The 24,597-nt window shown below is 37.2% G+C and overlaps 1 protein-coding gene across 13 annotated transcripts in view; it reads right to left on the bottom strand.

The window, feature by feature from the left end:
• Window positions 1–1,303: 1,303 nt before the first annotated feature.
• The window catches only part of EFR3A (EFR3 homolog A), a 103,748-nt gene continuing 80,454 nt past the window's right edge, over window positions 1,304–24,597 (bottom strand). For 6 of the 13 annotated variants that reach the window (XM_008515527.2, XM_008515524.2, XM_070632047.1 and 3 more), the window contains 5 exons: window positions 17,499–17,590; window positions 12,491–12,539; window positions 8,863–8,966; window positions 8,303–8,352; window positions 1,304–4,146 (listed from right to left, as the gene is read on the bottom strand). In XM_008515527.2, coding sequence (XP_008513749.1) covers window positions 4,041–4,146; window positions 8,303–8,352; window positions 8,863–8,966; window positions 12,491–12,539; window positions 17,499–17,590 — 401 coding nt within the window. In that variant the 3' untranslated portion in view covers window positions 1,304–4,040. Of the gene's footprint in view, window positions 4,147–8,302; window positions 8,353–8,862; window positions 8,967–12,490; window positions 12,540–13,389; window positions 13,620–16,530; window positions 16,764–17,498; window positions 17,591–24,597 lie in introns of those variants that run through there. The other 7 variants (XM_008515528.2, XM_070632049.1, XM_070632051.1 and 4 more) reach the window with 2 other exon arrangements.

Raw genomic sequence — 24,597 nt, 5'->3', positions numbered from 1 at the left:
CTTGGGAAACCACTCAGCACTCAAGCACACACAATCCAGAAATGTGGGGGAGTTAATGCCAACAGGGCCATCCTTGACCACGAAGAACAGAAGCCGAAGGATACATGCTCCCCGACTTTCATCATCTGGGTGGACAGTTCTGAGATTATTTCATGAGACTCTACAGAATGTCCAGTAGGATGGATCTCTAGTCACCTACAGTGACGGCCAATTTATAAACGAATCCTCTCCTTCCATCTCACTGGGCCAGTCCCTTGCTGGGGTGCCCTGGGCTCACTTCCCAGGCTAACCCCTGAATGCAAGCCTTGGTCTTAGGCTCTGCTTTAGGAGAACTAGGCTAAGCTAGTGCCTTTCGAATAGTCCACCTCTGACTCAAAGTGTAAGCAAAAGGAGAATACAGCAAAACCAAGAGCAGAGTTTGACACTCCACCTTGGCTCTGCGTTTTCATTCTTGAACTTGGTACTTGAGATCAATAATTTATCAGATGAGCGAACAGGTAACAGGATCCAACAAGTCAGAATTGGAAAGAAAGCCTATGAGATAGGACAGATATCATACAGATCGTTCATTTTCTACCTAAAAATCAGGTTCAGAAACGTGGAGTGACGGGCCTAAGACTATGGAACTGAGACAGCCGCTGAGGTTGCCGAAGTGCCAGTGTAGCAAACTCAAGGAGGGTTATCATAATGATAAACACATACTGAATGCTTACTCTGTTCCATGTAGGCATGGCACAATGAACCTCTTCTAAGTGATGCACTTCTTCCTCACAGTTAACCTCTGAGGGCAGAACTCACTGTCCTCATTTTACAGGTGAGGACCTCAAAGCTCAAGGTTAGGCAGTTGCCTAAGCCACCAGCCAGGAAGTGGCAGGGTTGGATTTGAACCCAGAGCCCATGCTCCTCACTGCCCCACTACACTGTCTAAAGGAAGTCCCCTAATCCCAATCAGGCCATGAGGTACAGCTCCACAAGGGGTAGAAAATGCAAATCAGGGTGGCAGAGGGTGGCAGAGGGTGCCAGAGAGTAGCTATTTTTTCAGAGACAGGCTTCATGTAATTTACACAGCAAGGAGATAGACCTGAACCACAAACATTAAGACTGACGTGCTCCCACTCTGAGCTTTCCCTTAGCTCTGTTTCGTCACGACTGGCAGTTACGGTTCTGATACTTCCCGTGTATGTGAGGATGAAGCCACTTGGCAATTTGATTTTTACTAAAGCTCATCTTTAACTAAAGCAAAATACTGAATAAATTTAAGAAATGTAATAATAGCTATTATAAAAATGTACTTATACAGAAGTAATTTGATTTTGTTTTATTGCTTACATATGAACTGCACGTGAATTTTTACATTTCAAAAAACTCACTTCATTACATTTATTAAACATACTCAAATGAATAAGACAAATTAGTTCCATTTTCAGACAGGAAGAAGAGAAATATTTTGAGGAGGGAGAAGTTAATTGCTGGTAAAGTGTGGCATTATTACTTTAAAAGGTGAGTTTGGAAGTAGGAAGGAAATGCGTGTGCGTGCACGTGTGTGTGTACACTGAGGTAAACTCCAATGACAAGCAAACTCCATATAAGCAGTGAAAGACAACACAAGCACAGGAGGGACATTTAAATGTTAACTATTCGATGTCAAGAAAAAAGTGAATGCTATAAGCAAACGCCTACAGCGAAAACAGAATGATGAACAGTTTATTAAGAGTTTTAAATGGCTACAAAAATATAGCAATACAGTGAGCTTCAACAAATCCTGACCTTTCAGCATCCAAACTGGCTGTAAGACAATACGCACACCTATTCCCTGCAGGACCTCCTGCCATCTCCTGAAAGGGGCAAGCCAAAGGAAAAATCTGTTTCTTGGGACTCATTGTTAGAAAGACCAGCTCAGTAATCTAGGATATACAGAAGTCTACTGTGACTTAGAAACAACAACAGGAAAAAAAGCCCACAAAACCCCAAATCAACAGTTTACAAACAGACCAGGAGAAAGGTGTGATAAACATTAATTGAAATGGTCTTCCTTTACATGCAATACGTGCATTTTTAAATCACAGAGAAACACGAAAGTTTGTAGATCAAAGTCTGTTTTGCATGAGTGCAAACGAATATATATCTTCTTTTCTTATACTATTCAGTTATATATATTTTTCATACAAAAGCACACAGTGTTAATCTATAAAATGACATCCAAGTGGATGATGATTGTTTTGCATGTCCCCCTGCTTTTTTCTAAATGTACAGTCAAAAACTAATATCCTTCTTTAAAAGTACAAAAGAAAAAAAGGGAAATAAAAAAACATAAAACTTGGCCTATTAAACAGTGAAACATTTCACCTGATCAAAAGGCAAAGTTACAGTGACAGAGCAACAGGGCCCTTCAGCCCCGCGGGGATGCACAGCGCTCTGGAGCGAGCTCCTGTCTACCTTCGCCTCACTTAACAAAGCGCCCAGGATGTTGGGCGTCATTTTAAAGGTTTAAATGACTAGGAGCTTTCGCAAGATGTTTCAAGATGCTGTACTTTGGTTTAAATATTCCGAAAATTTCGAGTATGCTTGCTCTATCATCACTTCCTTACTTTTTTCTGTTTCTACTAAAGGTGCCCAAATAATCATAATCACAAAGTTGTAACATGCCATTCTTCACTGCAACTTTTCAAACAAAAACAAAAGCTAAAAGCTGAATTGTTTTTTGAGCTACAATTTTTGATATGTACACTGTTTCATGTAAAAAAAAAAAAATCACATCTGAAAAGGTAGAATTATAAAGAGGTTATTTTATAAAAATGTCCTAAAAGAATTTTATAAGAGTTGCAAAGAAAGTTGTTCATTTTGCCATGTGATGGAATTCACTAAAATGTACCTAATTTTAATAAAACATTATGAGTCTGTCAGCACATGTAATCTTAGTAATTTAAATCAACAGAAGCTTAAACTGACGATCCTTAGCACACTTAATTGCTAAAACCACAGGCACTCTTTTCAAATGTAACATAACAAATCCTAAATAGAGATGCCTACAAGTTACAAGTTCAGATCTTACAAATTCAAAGTCCATTTGAGGAATTTTTTGATGAGAATTTAAAATAATGCACAATATAAAAATGTAAATTAATGTGTTCTTAATAGAAATCAAAATGTACACACTCTTCACAGGTGAACTAGTAGCAGTTTTAAATGTCTTTTTTTCTATACTAAATATATAGCTCATTTAATTCATGGAGCCACAGCAAAATACCACTATAATTTCAAAGCATAGTCTGTAAACTAATACATCTTATGATGTAGAAAATATTGCACAGTTCGGTACTCAAGGAGTAAGCTATAAGCCTCTCAAGTAGAATGGTCAAACTCTCTGCAGAATACACAGTATTACAAGAACTAGACACTTTAAAGTATGGCGACTTTAGGGTCATGTTCTAGGAATATTACTCATAGATGCTTTTTACCATAAACGAGTTGAGGAACGCCTAGCACATGTTATTACAGGAAACACGTTAATAAAGGGACACCCAGCACAACATCTACAACATGGGGACAACAAGCCACAGAACACTTTTGTAGCCCCGGGATTAGGAATATATTTGTATGTTTCTGTTTTTGCAGATAGCCAAAAATAAAGGTAATTCTACTTCTAAGCAGTTGTGTAGATGTTTAAGAAACAGAGCAGACACTTTTTATACATCTTCAATCCTCTGAAGGCTTAATTTTTTTTTTTAAATTATGTGTTTGTGAAAAGTTTAAAATATACTGTTTAACAATGGAATAATGTGAGACCAATACATGTTCAACTTTAAAAGCCAACAGGAACCTCAAAAGAAATTAACATGGCATAAATCTATTTTCAAAAGTACTCTAAATCATATATAGTTCCAAAATTTCTGATATGATATGCCAAGCATTTGGTTAAAGAAAAGTTCCATCACTACTTTCAGGAAGTATGTTGATAACACATTAGGTAAACCCTGAAAACTCAGCTTGACCTTCATTGTTAGGCTTTAAAATCCTATGCTGGGGTCCTCATGAGCCACTCAGTACACACACAGATCCGGAAACTTCATCTCATAGACTGGGACAGACTGATATTGGGCATGCCCAGAAGTAATGGTCAGTGTTCCTGATGGGCTTGGAGGAGGACTGTAAAAGAAGAACAAGGCACTGTCAATACGCATATGTAAAAGCTGTTCACTTCACAGAGCATACTCATGACCCCCTGCAACAGCAGAGTAAGACCCCTCACGGCAGGGGTCAATGTGATACAGTTACTAGCCAGCTACGAGGCTGTATGGGAAATGGATCCTGGTGGTATCAAGCTGTTTTTAAGTCTAAACCAGACATTTTCTTTGGAATATATGTATGTGTAATTTTTTATAATGGGATTACACTATACCCATTCTTATAAGCTTGCTTTGTTTCACTAGTAAAATGTCTTTCCTACATACATGTATTATCCTTCTGGATGACAGCATGGTATTACTTTACATGGCTATATTGTCATTGATTTAATCCAGTGGACAAATGCAGTTTCATTTCCATTATTATAAATAACGCTCCCAAGTCTATCCCTATACACACATAACTTTATCCTGACTGTGGTTTATATGCTTACAAATAGAATTTCTAGATCAAAGTGTACTCACAATTTTGATTTTGATACATTATTGTCAGAATACTAGCAATTTATACTTTCAACATTTGAGTGTACCTGTTCTTTTATACCATTATAAATATTGGGTATAAGCAATCTTTTTTTAAAAATCTTGGCCAATGTCACAGGCAAAAGGGACTGCATTCTTACTTTTATTTTCAATTTTTGAGTTACTACTAATGTAGCAGCATTAATACTAATGCTAAATATCTTTGTAGATTTAATATCCATTTTATGTTTCTTTTAAAATGAATAGTCTATTTGAGTACACTGCCTATATTTGTACTCAAAAGTTTTTCTCTGAATTTAGGAACCTAATCTTTTGTCATATGATACAAATGATTTTCCACAATTCATTATTTAATTCTCAGCTTTGTATTTTTTTTTTTGCCAAATGCTTAAATCTTTAACAAAGAATCAATTATTTTCCTATGATTTGTAGTTTTTGTATTATGCTAAGGAAAATTTTCCCCAGGCCAAGATTACAAACAATATCCCTGTATAAATTTTAGTATTTCTATGTATTTTTCCTAACAAGAGTTAAATTTTCTATTTCGGTAAAAGAAGTGAAGAAAGAATCCGCCCTCCTTTGCTGGTCAATAGTCCTTAGCAGTTGTCCAAACAAAACGTATTGAACATTTGCTCTCTTCCCTGAAAATCTGAAATCTTCTGTTTTCTACCGACCCTTCTATTCCCGAATTCCCCTCTGCTCTGCCTACCTGTACACAAGCCCAGCCTGCTTACGTACCAAAGACCCATGGCACGTTTTCCCACCCAGCAAGGCAAGGCTCCCTGTTTCCTTCATCCACTTTCCTGACTGCTTCATATGTGGATTCGTCCACACTGTCTTTAGCATCATTTGTTCAGATATTAAAAAAATAATGCTGTGAAGATTTTGACTAAAACTACAGATTAATCCGCAGAGAAGTGATGTCTTTAAGATATCAACTTCCTATCCAATAACAAGGTATGAGTTTCCATGTGTGTGAGCATTCTTAGGTATATTTCAGGGATTTACAGGTATTTCATGTAAGTCATAGGTAGTTCTTTGAGTTTGTTAGTATTTTATAGTTATGAATATATGACAAATTTTTCATTATCATTCATATGTAGTGAATTTTCATTAATTATTATCTGTACAAATATTAACTTCATATAATTATCTAACTGTAAACTGTTCTCATTCAAGTTATTCAGTTTGTTCTCTTTTTTTCCTAAGATTGGCCCTGAGCTCACATCTGTTACCAATCTTCTTTTTCTTCTTCTTCTCCCCAAAGTCTCCCAGTGCACAGCTGCATATTCTAGTTGTAGGTCCTTCTGGTTGTACTGTGTGGGACGCTGCCTCAGCATGGCCTGATGAGCAGTGCCAGGTCCGCACCCAGGATCCGAACTGGTGAAACCCTGGGCTGCCAAAGCAGAGGGCACAAACTTAACCACTCAGCCACGGGGCCGGCCCTAGTTGGTTCTCTTATATTTTCCTGATATATTATTCTATTTTTGGCAACTAATAATTAATTTGCAATCACCATGCCAATATTCATAACACTTCTTTATTTTTTTATTGAGGGATAATTTTCATAGAGTGAAACGCACAGATACTAAGTGTACCATCTGGCAAGAACTGACAAAGGTATATACCATGTAAATCACACCCCAATAAAGATACTGAACTCTTTCATCATTTAAAAGTAGTTCCTTTGTGGGGCTAGCCTGGTGGCACAGTGGTTAAGTTTGCGCACTCTGCTTCAGCAGCCACGGGTTTGCAGGTTTGGGTCCTGGGCATGGACCTAGCACCACTCGTCAAGCCACACCTTGGTGGCATCCCACATGAAAAATAGAGGAAGACTGGCACAGATGTTAGCTCAAGGCCAATCCTCCTCACCAAAAAAATAAATAAATAAATAAATAAAAAAAAATTCCTTTGTGTCCCTAACCAATTTCTCCCTACTCCCAGGTACTCAAGCACATACATCCACATTCAAAAACTATGTTCTGATCTCTAACACTGTAGATCAGTGTCACTTGTTCTGGTTCTTGAATTTTATATGAATGGCCTATACAGCCTATAAGAATGGTCCATACAAGCTATACTCTTTTATTTCTGATTTCTTTTGCAATATGGTTTTTTCAGATTTACCAAAAAAAAGTGTTCCTTTTTACTGCTGAATAGTATTTAACCATATTAAGAATACCACTATTTGTCAATCCACTGTCCTGTTGATGGACATTTCATGATTATGAAAAAAGCTGCTAAAACATTGACGTACATGTCTTTTTGTGAATATAAGTTTTCATTTCTCTAGGTAAATACCGAGAAATGGGACTACACGTTTAAGAGCTGGTATATGTTTAACTTTACAAGGAACTGCTAAAGTTTTACAAAGTTTTTGTCTCATTTTATATTCCCATGAGCAATGTACTAAGAGTTCTTCTCTAATGTTCAATGTACTGTTAACCCATCCAATAAAATTTTTTCCTTCAGACATTATATCATTCAGTTCTTGAACTACAATTTGGCTCTTTTTTAGAGTTTCCATTTCTCTCCTAAAATATATGGATCTTTTCCTTTAAATTCTTTGATATGTGTGTATGCTTGTGTGTGTGTGTGTGATCTTTTATGGTCTTGTCTACAATTCCAATAACTGGGTCATCTGTGGGACTGCTTATGCTTACTGTATTCTCCAGCTTCTTTACATTTATTGTAATTTTTTTTTAATTTTATTGTACTCAGGTCAAAGTGAATGACAGAGCCAAGTTTGAGATTGTTTTGTTTCTTTTCTAGAGAATACAAACTCTTTCCTCTGTCTGGTGTTTTAGAGTGAAGCAAATTAACAAGAGGAAATATATCAAAGTGGAACTGAAAGTTCTGAGGGCACTCTACGAAGTCTGTTTAATTCTTTGTGCCATGTAAGCTATCCCCAACTACTACTTCCTAACTAGGTGACCCTGAATAAGTTACCTAACTTCTACGTGCCTCTGTTACCACACTTGTAAAGTAAAAATAATCACTACCTACTTTTTAGGTTTGTTGTAAATATTGAATGAAATAATGCACTTATTAGCACAGTGCCTAGAATACCAGAAGTGTTCAATAAATGTTAACTATTAGTAGTAAGTAAATGCTAACTAAAAGTAGTAGTTGCAGTACCAATAAGACATAACTAGTCATAATACTTATTCTAAAGTATTAAACCCACACAGTTGTGACAGTGAACTGTAACACTGTGGTCCCTCACAGCATTAGGAAGATGGGTTATGCATTTGAACTGGAAAGAACTGTGACGCTGAACCATATTAAACTGTAGCTTTTGCAGGTCCAAATGGTTAAATATGAGAAATTATCTGGTTAAAAATATCTTTAGAATGCAAGTTTTCCAAATTACTGAGATGTCCTCATAGGACCATTTTGAAGGAATGAAAGATCTAAAAAGGAAAGCTGGAAAAGCTAGAAGAGACTGGACAAGAAATGGTACCAGACTCCACCCAGTAAACAGAACGACGACTAAGACAAAGGCACCGTGGTGACCTTGTGTGCACCCTAAGTGAAAAGAACAGATGCTTCAACACAATCGGCAACAAATCTGTAGGGGGTCTCCTAGTTTCTATTTTGTTGTTTTATTGCTGTTGTAGCAACAAAACCCTTACCGTACGGTGAGTTCCAATATTTGAGCAAGTCTATCATGAAGCAAATTTGCCTACAAAGGAGAAAAAAGTTATGAATAAGTTTATTATTTCCCAAATACCCATATGTCATAATACAGATGCAAGGACAAAGCATAACTGTAACTATTAGCTGATGGTACAGATGCTTTAATGTTTTCGTTTTGTCTGTCTCATACACTGGAATTTAACGTTCAGTTTCTCTTTTATTCCTTTCCTAGTCTCACTGGTAAAGACAAACCAATAGACAAACAAAACAAAACACCCACAGCAAAATCATTAAAAACCTCTGCAGAAAAAGTATCAAAGCAACAACAATCATTAACATCCAGTTTGGGATCTGCCATTTATAACAGCTTGCTTTACACAAAGAAATTACTTAGGCTTCATAGCTAAGCCTTCAGAGTTTTCAGTTCCTATCTGATACACTACCTCGTGTTATGCTGACTTGCCAAAACTCGGAGCCTCTCAACCACTTATCCAAGAAGTTTCCACAAAATCAAACTCCACCCCACCCGCACCTCCTTCACCATTTGTTCACTTACTTTGGATTCGCATTGTGCTGCTATTTCTTCAAAAGGTGCTTTCTGGAATTTCTCTATCACAAGACGCCTCTTTTCCTTTTCCTGTTCTTCCATTCCACTGGTATCTATATAAATGTTTATAAAGACCCATTAAAAGGAATACAAAATTTCAAAGAACTTTGCCAATGACCATAAGAGCAAATGATCTATAAACCAAAAATAAGGGTAATTTACAGGACTACTTTTATAATGAAAAAAGCAAAAGCCATAACATCCTTGAAATATCTTAGTTAAGGCTACAAAGCACATATACAAAAAATTTTTTAAAATCTAAGGGTTGAAACTACACAGCACCAGACCCTCTTTCACAGACTAACTTTGTCTCTCTCACCTAAAAACCAGGAGCCTGCTAATTTCCTACAAGTCAAACAACTTCAAGCCCCTTCCTGAAGGATGATTCTTTTATTAATAATCACGCCCCTGCACATATGAGGTACTAAATTAATAAAACTTAATACTGAATGGCATATTGAAATACAGAGAGGGACATCTGGAACAGTTATTGTTTCAGCCTTGTCCATTTATTTACACAATTTGAAGAGGGATGTTTTATCTTAAGATGATGTGTGGTCCAGCCAAAGTCTGTGAGATAGTAAAAAAAAAAAAAAAAGTCTGTCTTTTTGATACTACTGAGATAACAACTGTGTCCGTTTGCTTATGAATATGAAAAGAAGGCTAACTTATGGCTTATTTATTGATGGTCTACTGTAAAAACCCAGTAATTCTTCAGGGTTTTTTGTTCCTGGTCGAGAATTTCATAGCATGAAATGCACTATGTTCAAGGTTCTTTAAACAAAGCTGCTTTCCAGACAAACTGCAGGCAACAATTAGCTAGTTTTTAAAAGTGGAAACAGCAGTAGAGAGGGAAAAGGCATTATTTTTTGCTTCCTTTGGAATTGTGGCAGGGTAACGAAGTTGAAGAACTGATGTACTTCTGAATGACTATAATGCAGAGTGATGATCACCTCTCTGCTGTTAGGTAGACCAGGGTCACAAACTCGCACGTGCCAGGGGCCAGGCAGGAAACATAAATATTTAAATCAGGTCAGGCAAAAGCAGCAGGAAATAGGGGAACTCGGGCAAGCTGAGCACACACCCCTGCTCTTAAGTATTCAAATTCAATTTCTGAAAATAATGCTTCCACCTAAATCCAACCTGAGCCAGCGAGTGTGCTTTCCATGCATTAGTCCAGCAGTTCTCAAACTTTATGGTTTTAAGACTTCTTTACACTCTTAAAAATTGAGAAAACCAAATAGCTTTTTTAATTCATGTTATATCTATTGGTATTTTCCATATTAGTATATAAAACTAAGAAACTTTAAAAATATTCATTTAAAAATAATGAAACCATTGTATGTTAACATAACAGCCGTCTAACGAAAAAATAACATTTTCCAAAACAAAAAAATTTAGTGAGAGAGTGGCATCGTTTTACATTTTTGCAAATCTCCTTAATGTCTGGCTTGAGATAAGGCAGCTGGTTTCCATCTGCAAATGCATTCAATCTGCTGCAATACGTTACTTTGGTTGAAGCATATAAAGAAAATCCAGCCTCACACGGACAGGTATGGGGAAAGGAAGAGTATTTCAATAGCCTTTTCACATAATTGTGGATATTTCTTCTTGCACACTACAACAAAATTTAGCAAGTGGTAGTTTCTTGAAAGTTGCAATATGGAATTTAAAACCTTATTAATAAAACTTCTTTCTAACTGGTTACATTAAAACCAATTGATCTATTTTATACTTTGAATCGATCTTTACTCATGCACGAGCTTGCAACATCATGCAATGGTCATTTGGAATACTGGTCCACCGACTTATACAGATCCTCTAAATGGAGACATATGTCATTATAAAACATTTTTTTAAAAATCACATTTGTTAGTTATTACCACTGATCTCATGAGAAAGGTCTTTAAATATTGGGGAGCTGTCAAACACAGTGGCAGCAGATAGCTGCAAAATTCTAATTTTACTTAAAAGTGCTAATCTCATCATAGGGAGTAAACAGTGTTGGGGTATTTTGTTTTACTTTTTTGTCTTGAAGTGACACCCTCACTTCGTTTATTTTCCAGAAAATATCCACCATATACAAAAGGTTTTCTGTCAGTCTTTTTTTGCAAAGTAAAAATGGTGTTCCCTGTAAAAAATGACTAGTTCAGCTTGCAAATCAAGGCTATCAAAGAAGTGCTTTATGTGTACTTCCCAAAGACAGATACTTATGGGTTGAGATTTAACAAAATTAATAATTTATACTGACTCATCAAGGGTATTAAGTAAAATCTTGCTTTTTAAAAATAACTGCGAGCGTGGGGTACTGAAGAAGATGATGACTGTTAGTGTAGTTTGATGCCACTGCCTTCATTCATGTTAAGCAAAAAGGCAAAAAATAACATCTTGGTATCATGATGAAAATCTTTTCTGACTTCGTGGGTCCCTTAAGAGAGTCTCCTCCAGGCCCTCCAGGGGTCCACAGACATACTTTGAGAACCATGCCTTGGACTGTACGTTCCTCAACAGGTCTTAATCTTTAGATGCCTCAGAGTATCCTGCACATAATGAGTGTTCAAATACTGCTTACTGAATTCAATTAACTTTATTTTGGCAAATTTGATATTGTGTTACAATAAGGAAAAAATCCTTTAATGGATTAAGCTAGAAAAGGTCACATTTTATTTCACATGTGATGGATGCTGGAGCACTTTCCTTTCCTTTATAATGATTTTCTTATTCTGAGATCTCTGAAAAAATAAGAGGCAATTTCCATCCAATAATGCTTTACCAGATAGAAATGAACTGCGATCAAGGCATCATTAGCCTAGTAGTAGCTAATATTAATACTTAATTGAAGGACCCCCTCTAAAACAAAGAGGCAAATTATGTGAGATAAAATTTATTTCCATAAAGGCCAAAGGAGAAAAAACTATATATAATATAAAACTATATTTTATGCAAAGGTAAGTGAAAAGACTACAGAGTTAGTCAGACCTGGGTATCAAATCTGGCTCAAGCGTTTACTAGCTATGTGATCTCAGGAGAGTTTGTTAACTTCTCTGCCTCAATGCTCTCATCAATAAAAGAGCAGGGATTAACGTGACACTCTATCATGCCCACTGACAATCTCTACCAGCTCCTTCCTCTTACCCCATTACAAACACCCTTCTAATTATACTACTATAGTCCTGTTAAAAATCACTTTATTTAATTTTCTCAGAATTTTCATCCCCACATCACCTACCAAAGGAAATACTTGACTATTTCTCTTAAGTTCATGCACCCTGAATGCTGGCCATCACATAAGGGTGGCATTAAAATACACTGTGATATGTTTTCATAACCCTAGAAAAGTCAGTCTAAACAAAGGAAGAGAATTATCTATGACGAGACAATTGTAAACACTTAAAGAATGTAGTTAAATAAATCAGTTATATATTCATATAGAAATCAATGAGATATATATATATATATATATATATATATATATATTTTGCCATGCTGCCTCTATTTATTCTGGCATCTAAACAAGTACTAAGATAAAGCTAAGCTAGTAAAATATCAGGAGAGTTAACAAGTGCAAAAATCTCACCAATTGCTTTCTTTAATGCTTCAAAGGTGATTTCTTCAGTGTTACTAACCTAGAGAAAAGTGATTTTAAGTAAAATAAAGAGTTAAGAAAGGTCAATATAAATAATACCTTCAAGTTACAAGTCATCTAAGAAGTTTCACAAATGTTTTTCTTCTTTGTGTTGGCTTGATTTGTCATCATACTCCAAAGTATCAAATAATCCCCACCTTCTTATTGGGTGTAACAATGGCCCACTGCAGTGGTTCCCCAAACAAGTCTACAGATTAACGTCAGGCTGGCAGAATTAACATCCTCTAGGCAACCCAACCACCGCCGAGTTATAGAACTCAATCTCCAGTAAGGTGAGGTGTAATAAGATTTGAGTCCCACTGACTGAACTATGCTTCATGAGTGAACAATGCTTTAAAACAGTCAAGGTAGAGATTATATATCTATACACACACACACACACATATATATATATATATAAAAATATATGTGTGTATATATATAGTTTCAGCTGTGTAATAATTGAAAACTTAGCCTCCATAATTTTGGTACCACATAGAGTTTACAAATCAAAAATGAAATAATCTAAAACTCTGAATGGTTTAAAAGCAAGAATCACTACTTTGGGAAGTGTTCAATGAGTACAGTTAACTAACATCTTAAAATAATCATATACTGGATCTTCTAAGGTCAACCAACAAGTTTTATTCTCCAGATATAAACTTTAACTTAGGGTTTTCAAGTCTCTCTCTCTTGCTCTGAGATAGGTAAAAGGTATGAAGTCAACTGCTTTATGATAAAAAAAAAGTCAGTAATATTTTTTGTGGCACCAACACATTTACAGGAGGAATAATATCCAGTTACTACAGTATCTCTGAATAAAAATTAAGAAGTGATACATGAGTACTTGCCTGGGATTCTGGTCATCCCTAATTTTAGCTCATGGGCTTCTTCTGCTAGTCTAAAGCAGCAAGACTAATGAAAGCAAAGGACTTCATGCTTTGCACCTTAGCTTCTCTGTAATACAAAGGCTTTAGCTGGAAATCAAGCAGCAAGAGTTCCACTACCTCAGTTTTTCTACTGAGGGTTCATATGTCTAGTTGAAGTCAGATTAAACTTGGGGATCTTCAGTTGCTTTGTTCTAGATATTTGGAGCAGATATACAAGATTAGGCTCTGGATGGTCAACTACTTGTACCTAGACGCAATCTAGTTCTTCAACGAAAAAACTCACTACTGTTCTTAAAGCTGGTTAAGAGCTTTAGACTCTAAGAAACAATTACAGTACAGGAGAAAGAACGCAAGAGAAGTGAGAAGGCCAGTATTCTTGTCACATGTAATTTTTACTTATTACCTGTTCAATCTTGGGTAAGTGAAAAGCTAGAAGTACTTTACCTAATAACTCTTCTTCCCTATTTGTTCTTGTCTTCCTTAACTCAGATAATTATGATGCAGTCTCCTAGCATCGAAAACTCCCAAGTCATTCTGTCCCTCTACTTTCTTATTTTTTACCTCCTTTCTCTAAATCCCTTCAAGTTCCTTGCTGGTCCTCCTCATCTGCCTCTAGATCAGGGTACTCCTGCCCCTCTTCCCATCTCCAGCCTGGCCACTCCAGATGCTCATCAGCTTAAGTGTGGACTATTACAAGGATACCCTAACTGGCCTCTCTTCCTCCAGTCTCTTCTTACCAATTTAGCCTAGTTACAGTCTGAGACTCTTCTATGAAAGCAGAGCTCTACAGTGACACTGCCTGAATTTCAGTGTTTCCCTACTTCCTATCAAATTACATATGAAGCCCTCAGGCTGGTGATAAAACCTTCTATAATTTGGCTTCAGTCTTGTTTCCCACTGTTCCCTTCTGTGAATCCAACTAAAAAGGAAAAAACAGACCAACTGCTTTATACTACTGTTTAATGATTCCTATTTTTCATATAATATAACTGCTAAATGCAATCCACCTACATCATTTGGTGTTCAACCAAACTACGATCTGTTCCAACTCTAGAGGAAAAATTGGTTGTGTTGGTATTCTGGAAAAATGGTGCAAAGGCATCATCCTAGAGGAGTTTCAACATTCCTTTGATTTCCTCTTTATGATGTTTGCCTTACTCATGATCTACAACTCTAACCTAGACTGTACAACACCCCTGGGCCTGTATAAAATCTGCTATTCATCTCTTCCCCATCATACTAGTTGTTAGGCACTTGCATTGATACCTTCGTAATTCTCCAGCACCTAGCACACAGCAGGTTCTGACTAATAACCCTGACTTGACACTAGACTTCTTGTTTTGTTAGCACACATGCAAGGTTTCTTCAGTTATATCTGGGGAGAAGGCAGGAGTATGTAAGTATAAAACAAAGATCTGTTATTTGTCCTAGAATAAACAATAATCCTTTTCAGCCAACCAGTGACTTAATTTTGTGCTCAGAAAAATTCAACATGCACTCAAAATTTAGTATTATATAACTTCCCACCCATTCCCCCAAATAATCAAGCACTGACTACTACCTTTTAGGGAAAAGAACTAAGTGGTGATTTCAGGGTTTATTCATACTCATTATGCGTTATCATTCATGCCTACAGTGCCCAAAGAGAGCACCAGAGATCAGACAATCAGACCTAGGGCGCTTTATTCTATTAGTCAAGCTGACAATTTTATCTCAGGAGGCAGAGATGCCTCTATTCCATTTTAGCCATTTATCTTCTTGAATACCTTAATTTTATTTAGGTATTTTCATATATATATGTGGTATCTTTATTTAGGTATCTTCATATATATATGGCAAAGTTCACTGAGTGATTCACGGTAGGCTAAGGTTTAAATTGCAAATGCTGGAATTGACATACCTCAGGACCAGGTATTTCAAAAGACTACAGTAGCAATCTGAGTTATATCTAGGGAAAACAGAAGATTGCTAAGATCTCCATCTAAACAATCTTCTGATTCTTTTTTTTTTTTTTTTACATTATAAGCTCTAAAAGCAGGTACCAGATATATCTGAGGAGTAACTGGGATTATGTATATAAAATTTCAAATTTTTCAAATGAGCAATTTCCTTATCTGATTCATTGTTAGCAAATATACTTATTCATAGTTTGATTAACTGGTGATTACCTAACTGATGCAAATTTCTCCTGTCCATGCTATGAAATTAATTAGTTCTAGCCTAGAAGGTCATGTTATTCTGTCTTCTGGTATTTGAATAATCATTCCTAAAATGCAAAATCAGATTCCATAACGGTAAATGAGTGTGAAACTCCATGTGCTCAAGAGAATCTTACACTACACTGTACTTAACTTTTCAAATGCTCAGTGTAAGGCATATCTGACTTAGAACTTACAGCAAAAAGAAAACAACAGGATCTTTAACAAGTTAACAAATGTATTAATGGACTTTCAATGTAAAGTTCATGTTCAAGAATCTTCCTCCTATATTAAGTCATTATGCAAATTCTTTTTCAGTTCATTTTATCAAAATAGACTAATTCTTTACAACAGTGTTAAGTGTTACGCATATATTTTTATAAAAGAAATAAAAATGCCTAATAAAAGGAGACTGGAATAATACCAGTCAATAAAATATACTGTACTCTTGACAAAATAAAGTGTATAACCCAAGGCTTTAGATGAATTTCTTTCCTGAAAGGTAATAACAGCAAATTCATAATCATTCAAAGACAGAGCTTACAAGATACCCTCCTTACAAGTAAGTAGTGTGTAAAAAAATTAAAATGGCTTTGAAGAGGTCAATTTAGGGAAGATTTTTCTTGAGCCTTAAATTGGCAAGAAACTTTAAACCAACCTTAATGCCCTAAGTTTCAAAATTTACACTAACTGCCTCTTCAATGATTCTTGATGCTCTAGTAATTTAATAATACTGATTAATTTTACATAATGGAGAGTTAAACAGCAGAGAGGATATAAGTTAGTCAGCTGTACCCTAGCCACCAAATAGTTTTAATTCCTGAAGACAAATTAACTGACAGGGATTGGAAGGGGGAGGAGAAAGGAGGCTGAGAAAGCACGAATTCAGACAACTTCCTTCCCCTTTTCTTAGAGAGATATTCTTTTAATTATTTATATTGTATCAATAAGAAATAATGAAATACCTAGGAAGGCAAACAATGGATAAACCACAAGGAGGAGGCTGACTTGTCATGCTGGTATTGTGGCATTTTTACTTGACTATCAAAAAATTCTCTGGTGACTTGTGTGGAATAAATCCTAGGGAACACTGGCTGCTGCTGCTTCCTATAACTCAGGAGGGTATACTCTTGTGCTCTATTGAAACAGAAGGAGAGCATTAAATCTATGATTTTTCAAATAAAGTCAAGTCGTTGATAAAGCTTAACCTACATTAAATTTACTATATTTACTATCCAAAATGATAAAAATTTTCCCTCATAGATGAAGTTTTAAAGTTTTCTAAAACTAGTCAACATTAGTGAACATGAGAGAGCATAATTCCATTTATTCTCGTAATTTATTTCATAAATCTTTGGAGATAAACAGGATCCAGAGGACCTCCGAATTTAATAACAGGCCTTACATAACATTTTTAACTTACAAGACAAATCTTTCTTAGTTCTGTTTTATGGTTCCTTTTATCACACTAAATTACAATGTGAAATCTAATGCTATCACAACACAAAGTTAAGTGTATGTCTTTATAGATAGCTGAAATGAGTTTAGTAAAATTATAAGTAAGTTCAAGGCTAAATCAGATTAACTTTGTGCTAGCAATTGTTTTGATCTGGGGGTAATTTACAGCTGTATCTGTTCCTGTCTGAAAGTATGGAAGCACAAAAACATTTTTTTTGAAGACTGGCACCTGAGGTGACATCTGTTGCCAATCTTCTTTTTTTCTTCTTCTCCTCAAAGCTGCTCCCCCCACCCCCACCCCCAGTACACAGCTGTATATTCTAGTTGTGAGCGCCTCTGGTTGTGCTAAAGAATTCTTTTAAATTGATGTCTATCTCAAGACTGTACTCTGCCATATAACTCTTAGCAACTTACCACATCATCAGAAGGAACGCTGTTGGGTAAAATATCCACCTGAATGGATACGGTGTCCACAATACTTTTTCTTCTAGAAAGTCGATCTTCATCTAAAATAAAAATTTGTTCCTCGTTATTTGCCAATTAGAAATAGTATATCATTTATAAACTCTACTTGTTTCAGATTTCAAAAAAACTTCAGCAAATTAAGAGTTTGTCTCTTTTGCTCTTTCTAAATCTATAGAGCCTTGTGTTCTCAGGCTTTTAAATTTTGTGAACCAGATTAAAAAAATAAGATTGATGGGGTGAACTGAAATAAGGTTAATAGTTTTTTTCCAAAAAGGGGCATTTAGAACAGCAACATCAATAACCGTTACCTAATAGTTTAATAAAAAATAAAAGTCAACATAACACCAAAAAGATGAATTACATGATCTTAGTCGAACATGTTCAGTTTAATTAAAAACTCATAATATTGCCCTTATATCTCTAATTTTTCCACAAGACAGTGAAAGGTGTCAACAAACTCTGGTTCTAGGGTGGTAATTTAGGAACCAATGTCTAAAAGTCTCTACTGTGCATCAAAATTTGTGGACTGATGGGGGGTGGCCCCATGGCTGAGTGGCTGAGTTTGTGCGCATCGCTTCGGCGGCCAGGGGTTTTGCCGGTTCGGATCCTGGGCGCGGATATGGCACCGCTCATCAGGCCATGCTGAGGCGGCGTCCCAAATGCCACAACTATAGGGACCCACAACTAAAAGTATATACAACTATGTACCTGGGAGCTTTGGGGAAAAAAGGAAAAAATAAAATCTTTAAAAAAAAAAATTTGTGGGTTGATAAAATTTGCTTCTTTAGTCACAATAGTTCCTTCTCCATCACTTCCAGTCATTCAACTCCACTGGCCCCTGATCTTTTGCTTTATAATTTAACTACCTATCCAGAAAAACTTTCTCTTCACTTCAATGCTCTAGCTAATCTACTTTTCTCCCCACTTTTGCAAACTTGCAAAGTTCTCGAGCTCTCAAGTAAGCTCAGTCTGAACCAATAGCTCTAATCTTTCACTACCTACTCTTCCTGCAATTCAAATCCTGCCCCCAATCACTCTTCCTAAAGTGCTTTTTCATAAAATTCCACTGTCTTCCTAATCACTAAATTCAACAGCTATTCCTCAAGGCCATTTTCTGCTTAACCACTTAATGGAAATTTCTATTTTTTGATGAAAATCTCCTTCCATAAATTCTTTTCTACTTCTACTTTCTATTTCAGCATTCAACAACATTCCACAAATCTATTAAGTGATAGGACACCATGTTAGGTGATAGGGACAGATTGCTGAATGCAGTCCATACCCTCAGAGAGCTTACAGTCTAAAGGGAAGACAGAAAATAAACAAATCATCACAAGAATAATAAAGTATAAAGGAGAAGTACAGGGTGCTGGGAGAACAGCTACTAATCACGGTTACATTGAAAACAAGGAAGCCACTTTGTGTATCCCAATACACAGAATTAGAGGCTTATTCAACCATGGCTGGAGCTGGACAAGCCGACAGTCAGGAGAGTCATCACAGACACTCCCAGACTGCAGCATGGAAATGGGTAATTCTCAAGAAGCTCCCTAGAAGCTCCAAGTCTGCTGCCTGTCCATTTGGACACCTACAACAGTCCTTGAAGGATAACAGTTTCTCTTCTCCCACTTTCAAAATTTTGTCTGAGCGCTTTGCACTGTCAGTCTCTAACCGAAAATCATATGGGGAAGAGGATTCTTGGAAATGTACTTCTCAATTTTTCCTCTATGATGCAGAAGAGAATTTAGAAGAGGCAGCAATGACATCAACTGGGCAATAGGCAGTCTGGACTCACTTTTCTTTGGCTCCTCTTCTACTCCCATCCATAAAAGATGTGTTCATCCAGATCACATCCTTGGTCCCCCAACTCTCCTACAGAGTTCCCAAGTACAATTAGGGCTTCAACTGGCACCTAGCAGGCACTCTATAAAGACCTGTATGACTGACCAGGAGGATTCTGGTGCCTCACTTTCCCTTCTGAGCTCAAGTTCAATATTTTCAATTTCCTATCAATGTTTGATTCTACATGTTCTAAAGCCAATTTTAACATGTCTAATAAACCATCTTTTCCTCTACACTGCCCTATTTATTTTCAAGAATGCCATCATTCAACAACCTTTATCTTTTCTTATCTAAACTCTTAGGATAGCTTCCTAATACATCTGGTCTAATACATCTCTCCCTTCTGTACTGCAAATAGAAATGCTCCTAAAATAAAGCATTTCAGTCTTAATTATAATTTTACAACAAGTACAGCCCACTGACTAATGCAGAGCTTCCCAAACTTTTATATATCATTGCACATCCATAAAACTACAATACATGTATGGCACACGGAAACCAATGGAAGAGGCTGCTCACACTGCAGGCTCTGACTGCCTAGGCTCCACTCAGCTACGTGAAGAACTAGGATCAGTTAGACACCTGTACTGTTCCCAACAAGAGGTGGGAAGCTCAGACCTAGAATCAAAGTCTAACAGCACAGTTACTTCATAATCTGGCAAACCCCATTTTTCGAATCCCATTTCACATATACTGTGATTTTATTCTACAAAGGAGTAAAGAGTGAAGAACTAAAAGAAGGCCAGCACAGATAAACTGGTTTCTCTCTTACCATCTACTCCTCTCCTGCAAGGGAGCCTTCCATAGCAGTAACCAATGCTGTTAATCAAATACGGGAATTTACCCTCTCTCTGCGCAGATGGTAGGATGGCAATTCCCGGCCTCTCTGTGGTTAGGAAGGACTATGTAACCACTTCTGGCCAGTAAAGTATGAGAATGTTTTAGAGAGCAGCTGCTCCATCTGCTTGGATTCCAGATATGGATGATAGGAAGTTACACACAGTTTGAGCAACAAATAAATCTTGACTGTTTTAAATCACTAAGAACTTGTGATGGTTTGTTATCACAGCATAACTTAGCCAGGGTTTCTTAATGTTGGTACTACTGACATTTTGGGCCAGATAGTTCTTGTGGGGGCTTTCTGTGTACTATAGGATATGTAGCAGCAACACCAGCTTCTACCCACTAGATGCCAGTAGGCCTACCCCACCTTTCCCTGACCCAGCAGTGGTAACTAAAAATGTCTCCAGGATTGACACATGTTCCCTGGGATGTGCAAAATCACCCTCGATTGAGAACCACTGACCCAGTCCACCCTGACTGATGACAGACCTTGCTACAGTTTTCTATATATGCCACCATCATACTTAAGCCTCTTAACACACTAACCACATTACTTCCCCAAGCAATTCTACCCACTGCTTGAGGAATTAAAAAGGCATTCTGGGCTCTCTAGTCAGATCTTACCAACAGTACCTTCAATGGCTCACTATTTCTCTAGTGTTCTAGTCAAATGTGCCTATTCAATATCTGAGCATGCTTTGGCATATTTGCCTTCCACGCTTTTCTACAAACAGAAACCCCTACTGGAAACACCTTATTATTTGCCTTTCCTTACATCCTCCCCACTGTATAGATTCTTATCTTTCAAGGCCTAGTTGAATATTATATCACTTCCTTAAAATCTTAAATATTACTCCAATCACTTCTACTCATTCCTCCTTGTTCTAGCTACAAAAATCTATGATCAGTTATGACTGATCCTCTCTTACTACAGACATGTAAATTAACGTCTTATCTCCCCTACCACACCAGAAATCCAGTGACAGACTGTGTTTTGCATCCATCATACAGTACAGGAGTCACTCAGGTTCTGCTGTATGAAAGCTGGACGTACAGAATGAATACATACTCTGCTGTGACAAATTACTACATATGGTTTTGCTAGAGTTTTCAGGCTGAAAATACTTTATCTCCTGCATGTGGCTATTACTGAGCCAACCCAGATACTGTATCCCTTCTGTTTTTCCTTCATGATCACATGCCGTGATATAAAATACCAAACATAAGGACACGACTACAAAATAGGATGTGGTCATCACTGCTCACTTGTTTTTACCTGCTATGCAGGCCAACGTTCAAGGTCTTGCCAGAACTCAAAATGAGGAAAACATAATGGCCTGCTTCTCATAAAGCACCACATAAAGGAATTTCTAGGTTAATATACAAAGGCTGATGGGTTGCAGAAAGAGTCAAATTGAAGCCTAAGATAAAAATAAAAAGGAAGAGGGGTATGAGGGCAGGAGGGGGATCACTGAGTGGCAAAAGTCAATGAGCACAGAAGGAAGTATAGAGGATAAAGATTTAAGAAGATCAGAAATTTTAAAAGGGGAGAGAACGAAATTTAATAGGAAACTCTAACACTATATTCTCAGAACCTTTCTTCTTTTGACCTATATCATCACCCGCTTACAGGTGACTGCAGAAAAGCTGAGGTACAGCTATCATCAGATCAGATGCCTTGTACATCTACACAAAAGGAAGCTCCTAAAATAGAGCTTACAAAAGATAACTCCGATGCTCCCATGGGCCGTCGACGTCTGTTCCTGACCTGCTTTTCCAAGCCCAGTGACATGCAGCATCACCGTAGCCTCCGTGGACTTGCCTGTCTTGCTGGCTCTAGAGAACTGCCCTGTCACCATCTCAGTGTCTGATGTACACGCCCCTGGGGAGACCCTTGCTTCTCTTCCTCAAGCTGGGTTGGGCAGTCCTAGACACCACTTCCTGTGCCCTTTCCATTTTCCTATCCCTCCTTCCTCTCAGCTTCCTGTATCTGCTGTTCACAATGGTAATCACCATTTCTTCTTTTCTGTTTTTCACTAGAACCTGGATTTCAGAAGCCTAACTTCCTTCAGTGATATTTTGCTGCCACCTAGTGTATCTGTATATAATGTACATATAGCATTCAGGTGGCTAAGGAATAGAGAAAAGAGTCTGAATACAAGTGGCACAGAACTACAATAAACTACTCTCAATATAATTTTCTGTGGCTATATAAAAAATAAGATATAGGGACTGACAATTGAATATAGTAAGTCATAATTGTAATTAGGACTACTATACCACTCAGATTCAATTAAGCTAACTGGGGCAAAATAAAAGTCCACAAGTAATTTATCTACACAAGATTCAAAATGTCATAGTTTAGTGCTGACACCACTCATACAGATATAATTTTTTGGTCCTACAAAAAAACACAAAATTCCATCTAGAGCTAATGCATATTTCAGAACAAAAACAAACCAAAAAATCATTGTCACTATGGAATAAAAAGTTAGTGTAATACAAAAGACAATTAAAAAAAAAAAAACTGGGCCAGCCCCGTGGCCGAGTGGTTAAGTTCATGTGCTCCACTTCGGCGGCCCAGGGTTTCACTGGTTTGAATCCTGGGTGCGGACATGGCACCACACATCAAGCCATGCTGAGGCGGCATCCCACATGCCACAACTAGAAAAACCCACAACTAAAATATACAGCTATGTACTGGGGGGATTTGGGGAGAGAAAGCAGAAAACAAAAAAAAAGAAAAAGAAGATTGGCAAGTTATTAGCTCAGGTGCCAATCTTTAAAAAAAAAACGCAAACAAAACAAAACTTTAAAACAGAAGCTCTACCAGAAGAAATGGGATATATATGTGAAAATACATTTTTAAGCAGATATTGGTTGGTAAATAATGGAGGTTTTGATAAAGCAGATAAAGGCATCCATGTGTTATAATCAGCAGGACAAACAAAAATCAAAATGCCAAGTGGAAGATTAAGACATTTAAAAAATACTAATACCATTTTTTTTCCTTTTTCTCCCCAAATCCTCCTGCTATATAGTTGTATATTTTAGTTGTGGGTCCTTCTAGTTGTGGCATGTGGGACGCCGCCTCAGCGTGGCCTGATGAGCAGTGCCATGTCCGCGCCCAGGATCTGAACTGGCGAAACCCTGGGCTGCTGAAGCGGAGTGTGCGAACTTAACCACTTGGCCACAGGGCCGGCCCCTAATATCATTCCTATATTTATATGGTATTTTGTAGTTTTTAAAAGTACATTCATGTACATATCCTATTTGAGCTAAATGGCTTAGGGGCTATAATCCTTGCTTTATGTATGAGGACAAGCGTCACTGAGAGATTAAGGGGGTCTGCCCAAGGCCACACAGCTAGGGTTGAGCCAAGCCATTCTCTTCTTTCTCTTCAGTTCTTCACCTAGTCCTCCTCCCTGACATTTACACAATGTTGTAAGCCAATATGACCTCAATTAAAAAAAAATCCCCTATACTGCTGATTTCAAAATTCTCATTATAAGCTCCAAACTCTCACACAAAACCCAGCCCTGACTCCTGACTGCCTACAGGGTACCTGACTCGGAGGCTCTGCTGTCGAAGATACTCAACAAGAGGCTGATCTATAAAACTAACCCCTCTTTCCTACTCAGTTCTGTTAATAAAATCTCTGTCCTTCTATTATTCAAGATTCAAAACTACTGATAGAGAGCTACATCTGAAATGCATACTTCTTTCTTTCTTCACTTACACCCAGTCGTATCACCCAGACCTCCTTAAAAAACAAAGCAAAACAAGCAAAAGGAAGCAGCAAATAAAGTGCTCTTCCTCTTGGCTCTGTGCCATACACCCACGTCTCCAAGGCAGAGACCTAGATAAGATCTTTGGCTTTTTCTGTGTCTCCTCATATCAATCAGCTGCTTACAGATTCTTTCTTTTAAATTTTTCTAGAATCCACCCACTTCCCTGTATTTTCACTGGTACCTCTTGAGAACAGACCTCTGGTTCTCTTTCCTGGGGATTAGTGAAGAGTATTTTAAATAGTCACCCCATCTCCAGTTTGCTAAACTACAACCAAGTAATATTTCCAAAATGCAACTCTGATCATGCCATCCCCTATTTAGAATCATTCAATGACTCCTGCATTGCTTTCGGAATAAAGTTCAAACTATTTAAACTGGTTTTACAATTCCCAACTCCACTCCTTCCATTCACTCCAGGTAGATTAACTTTATATTAATTCCTTGAAAAATCGTGTTCTTGCCTACCTCCAATCCTTCACACAGGCTGTCACTGTCGTATGAAACACGGTTCACTTGCCTAACACTTGCTTCAGGCTCGGCTTAGGGATTTTCTTCCTCGGGAAGACATCCCT

This window comes from Equus przewalskii, chromosome 8, assembly GCF_037783145.1.
Source record: "Equus przewalskii isolate Varuska chromosome 8, EquPr2, whole genome shotgun sequence".
NCBI lineage: Eukaryota > Metazoa > Chordata > Mammalia > Perissodactyla > Equidae > Equus > Equus przewalskii.
The sequence above is the reverse complement of the archived record's forward strand: the minus strand, read 5'-3'. Positions and strand labels throughout refer to the sequence as shown.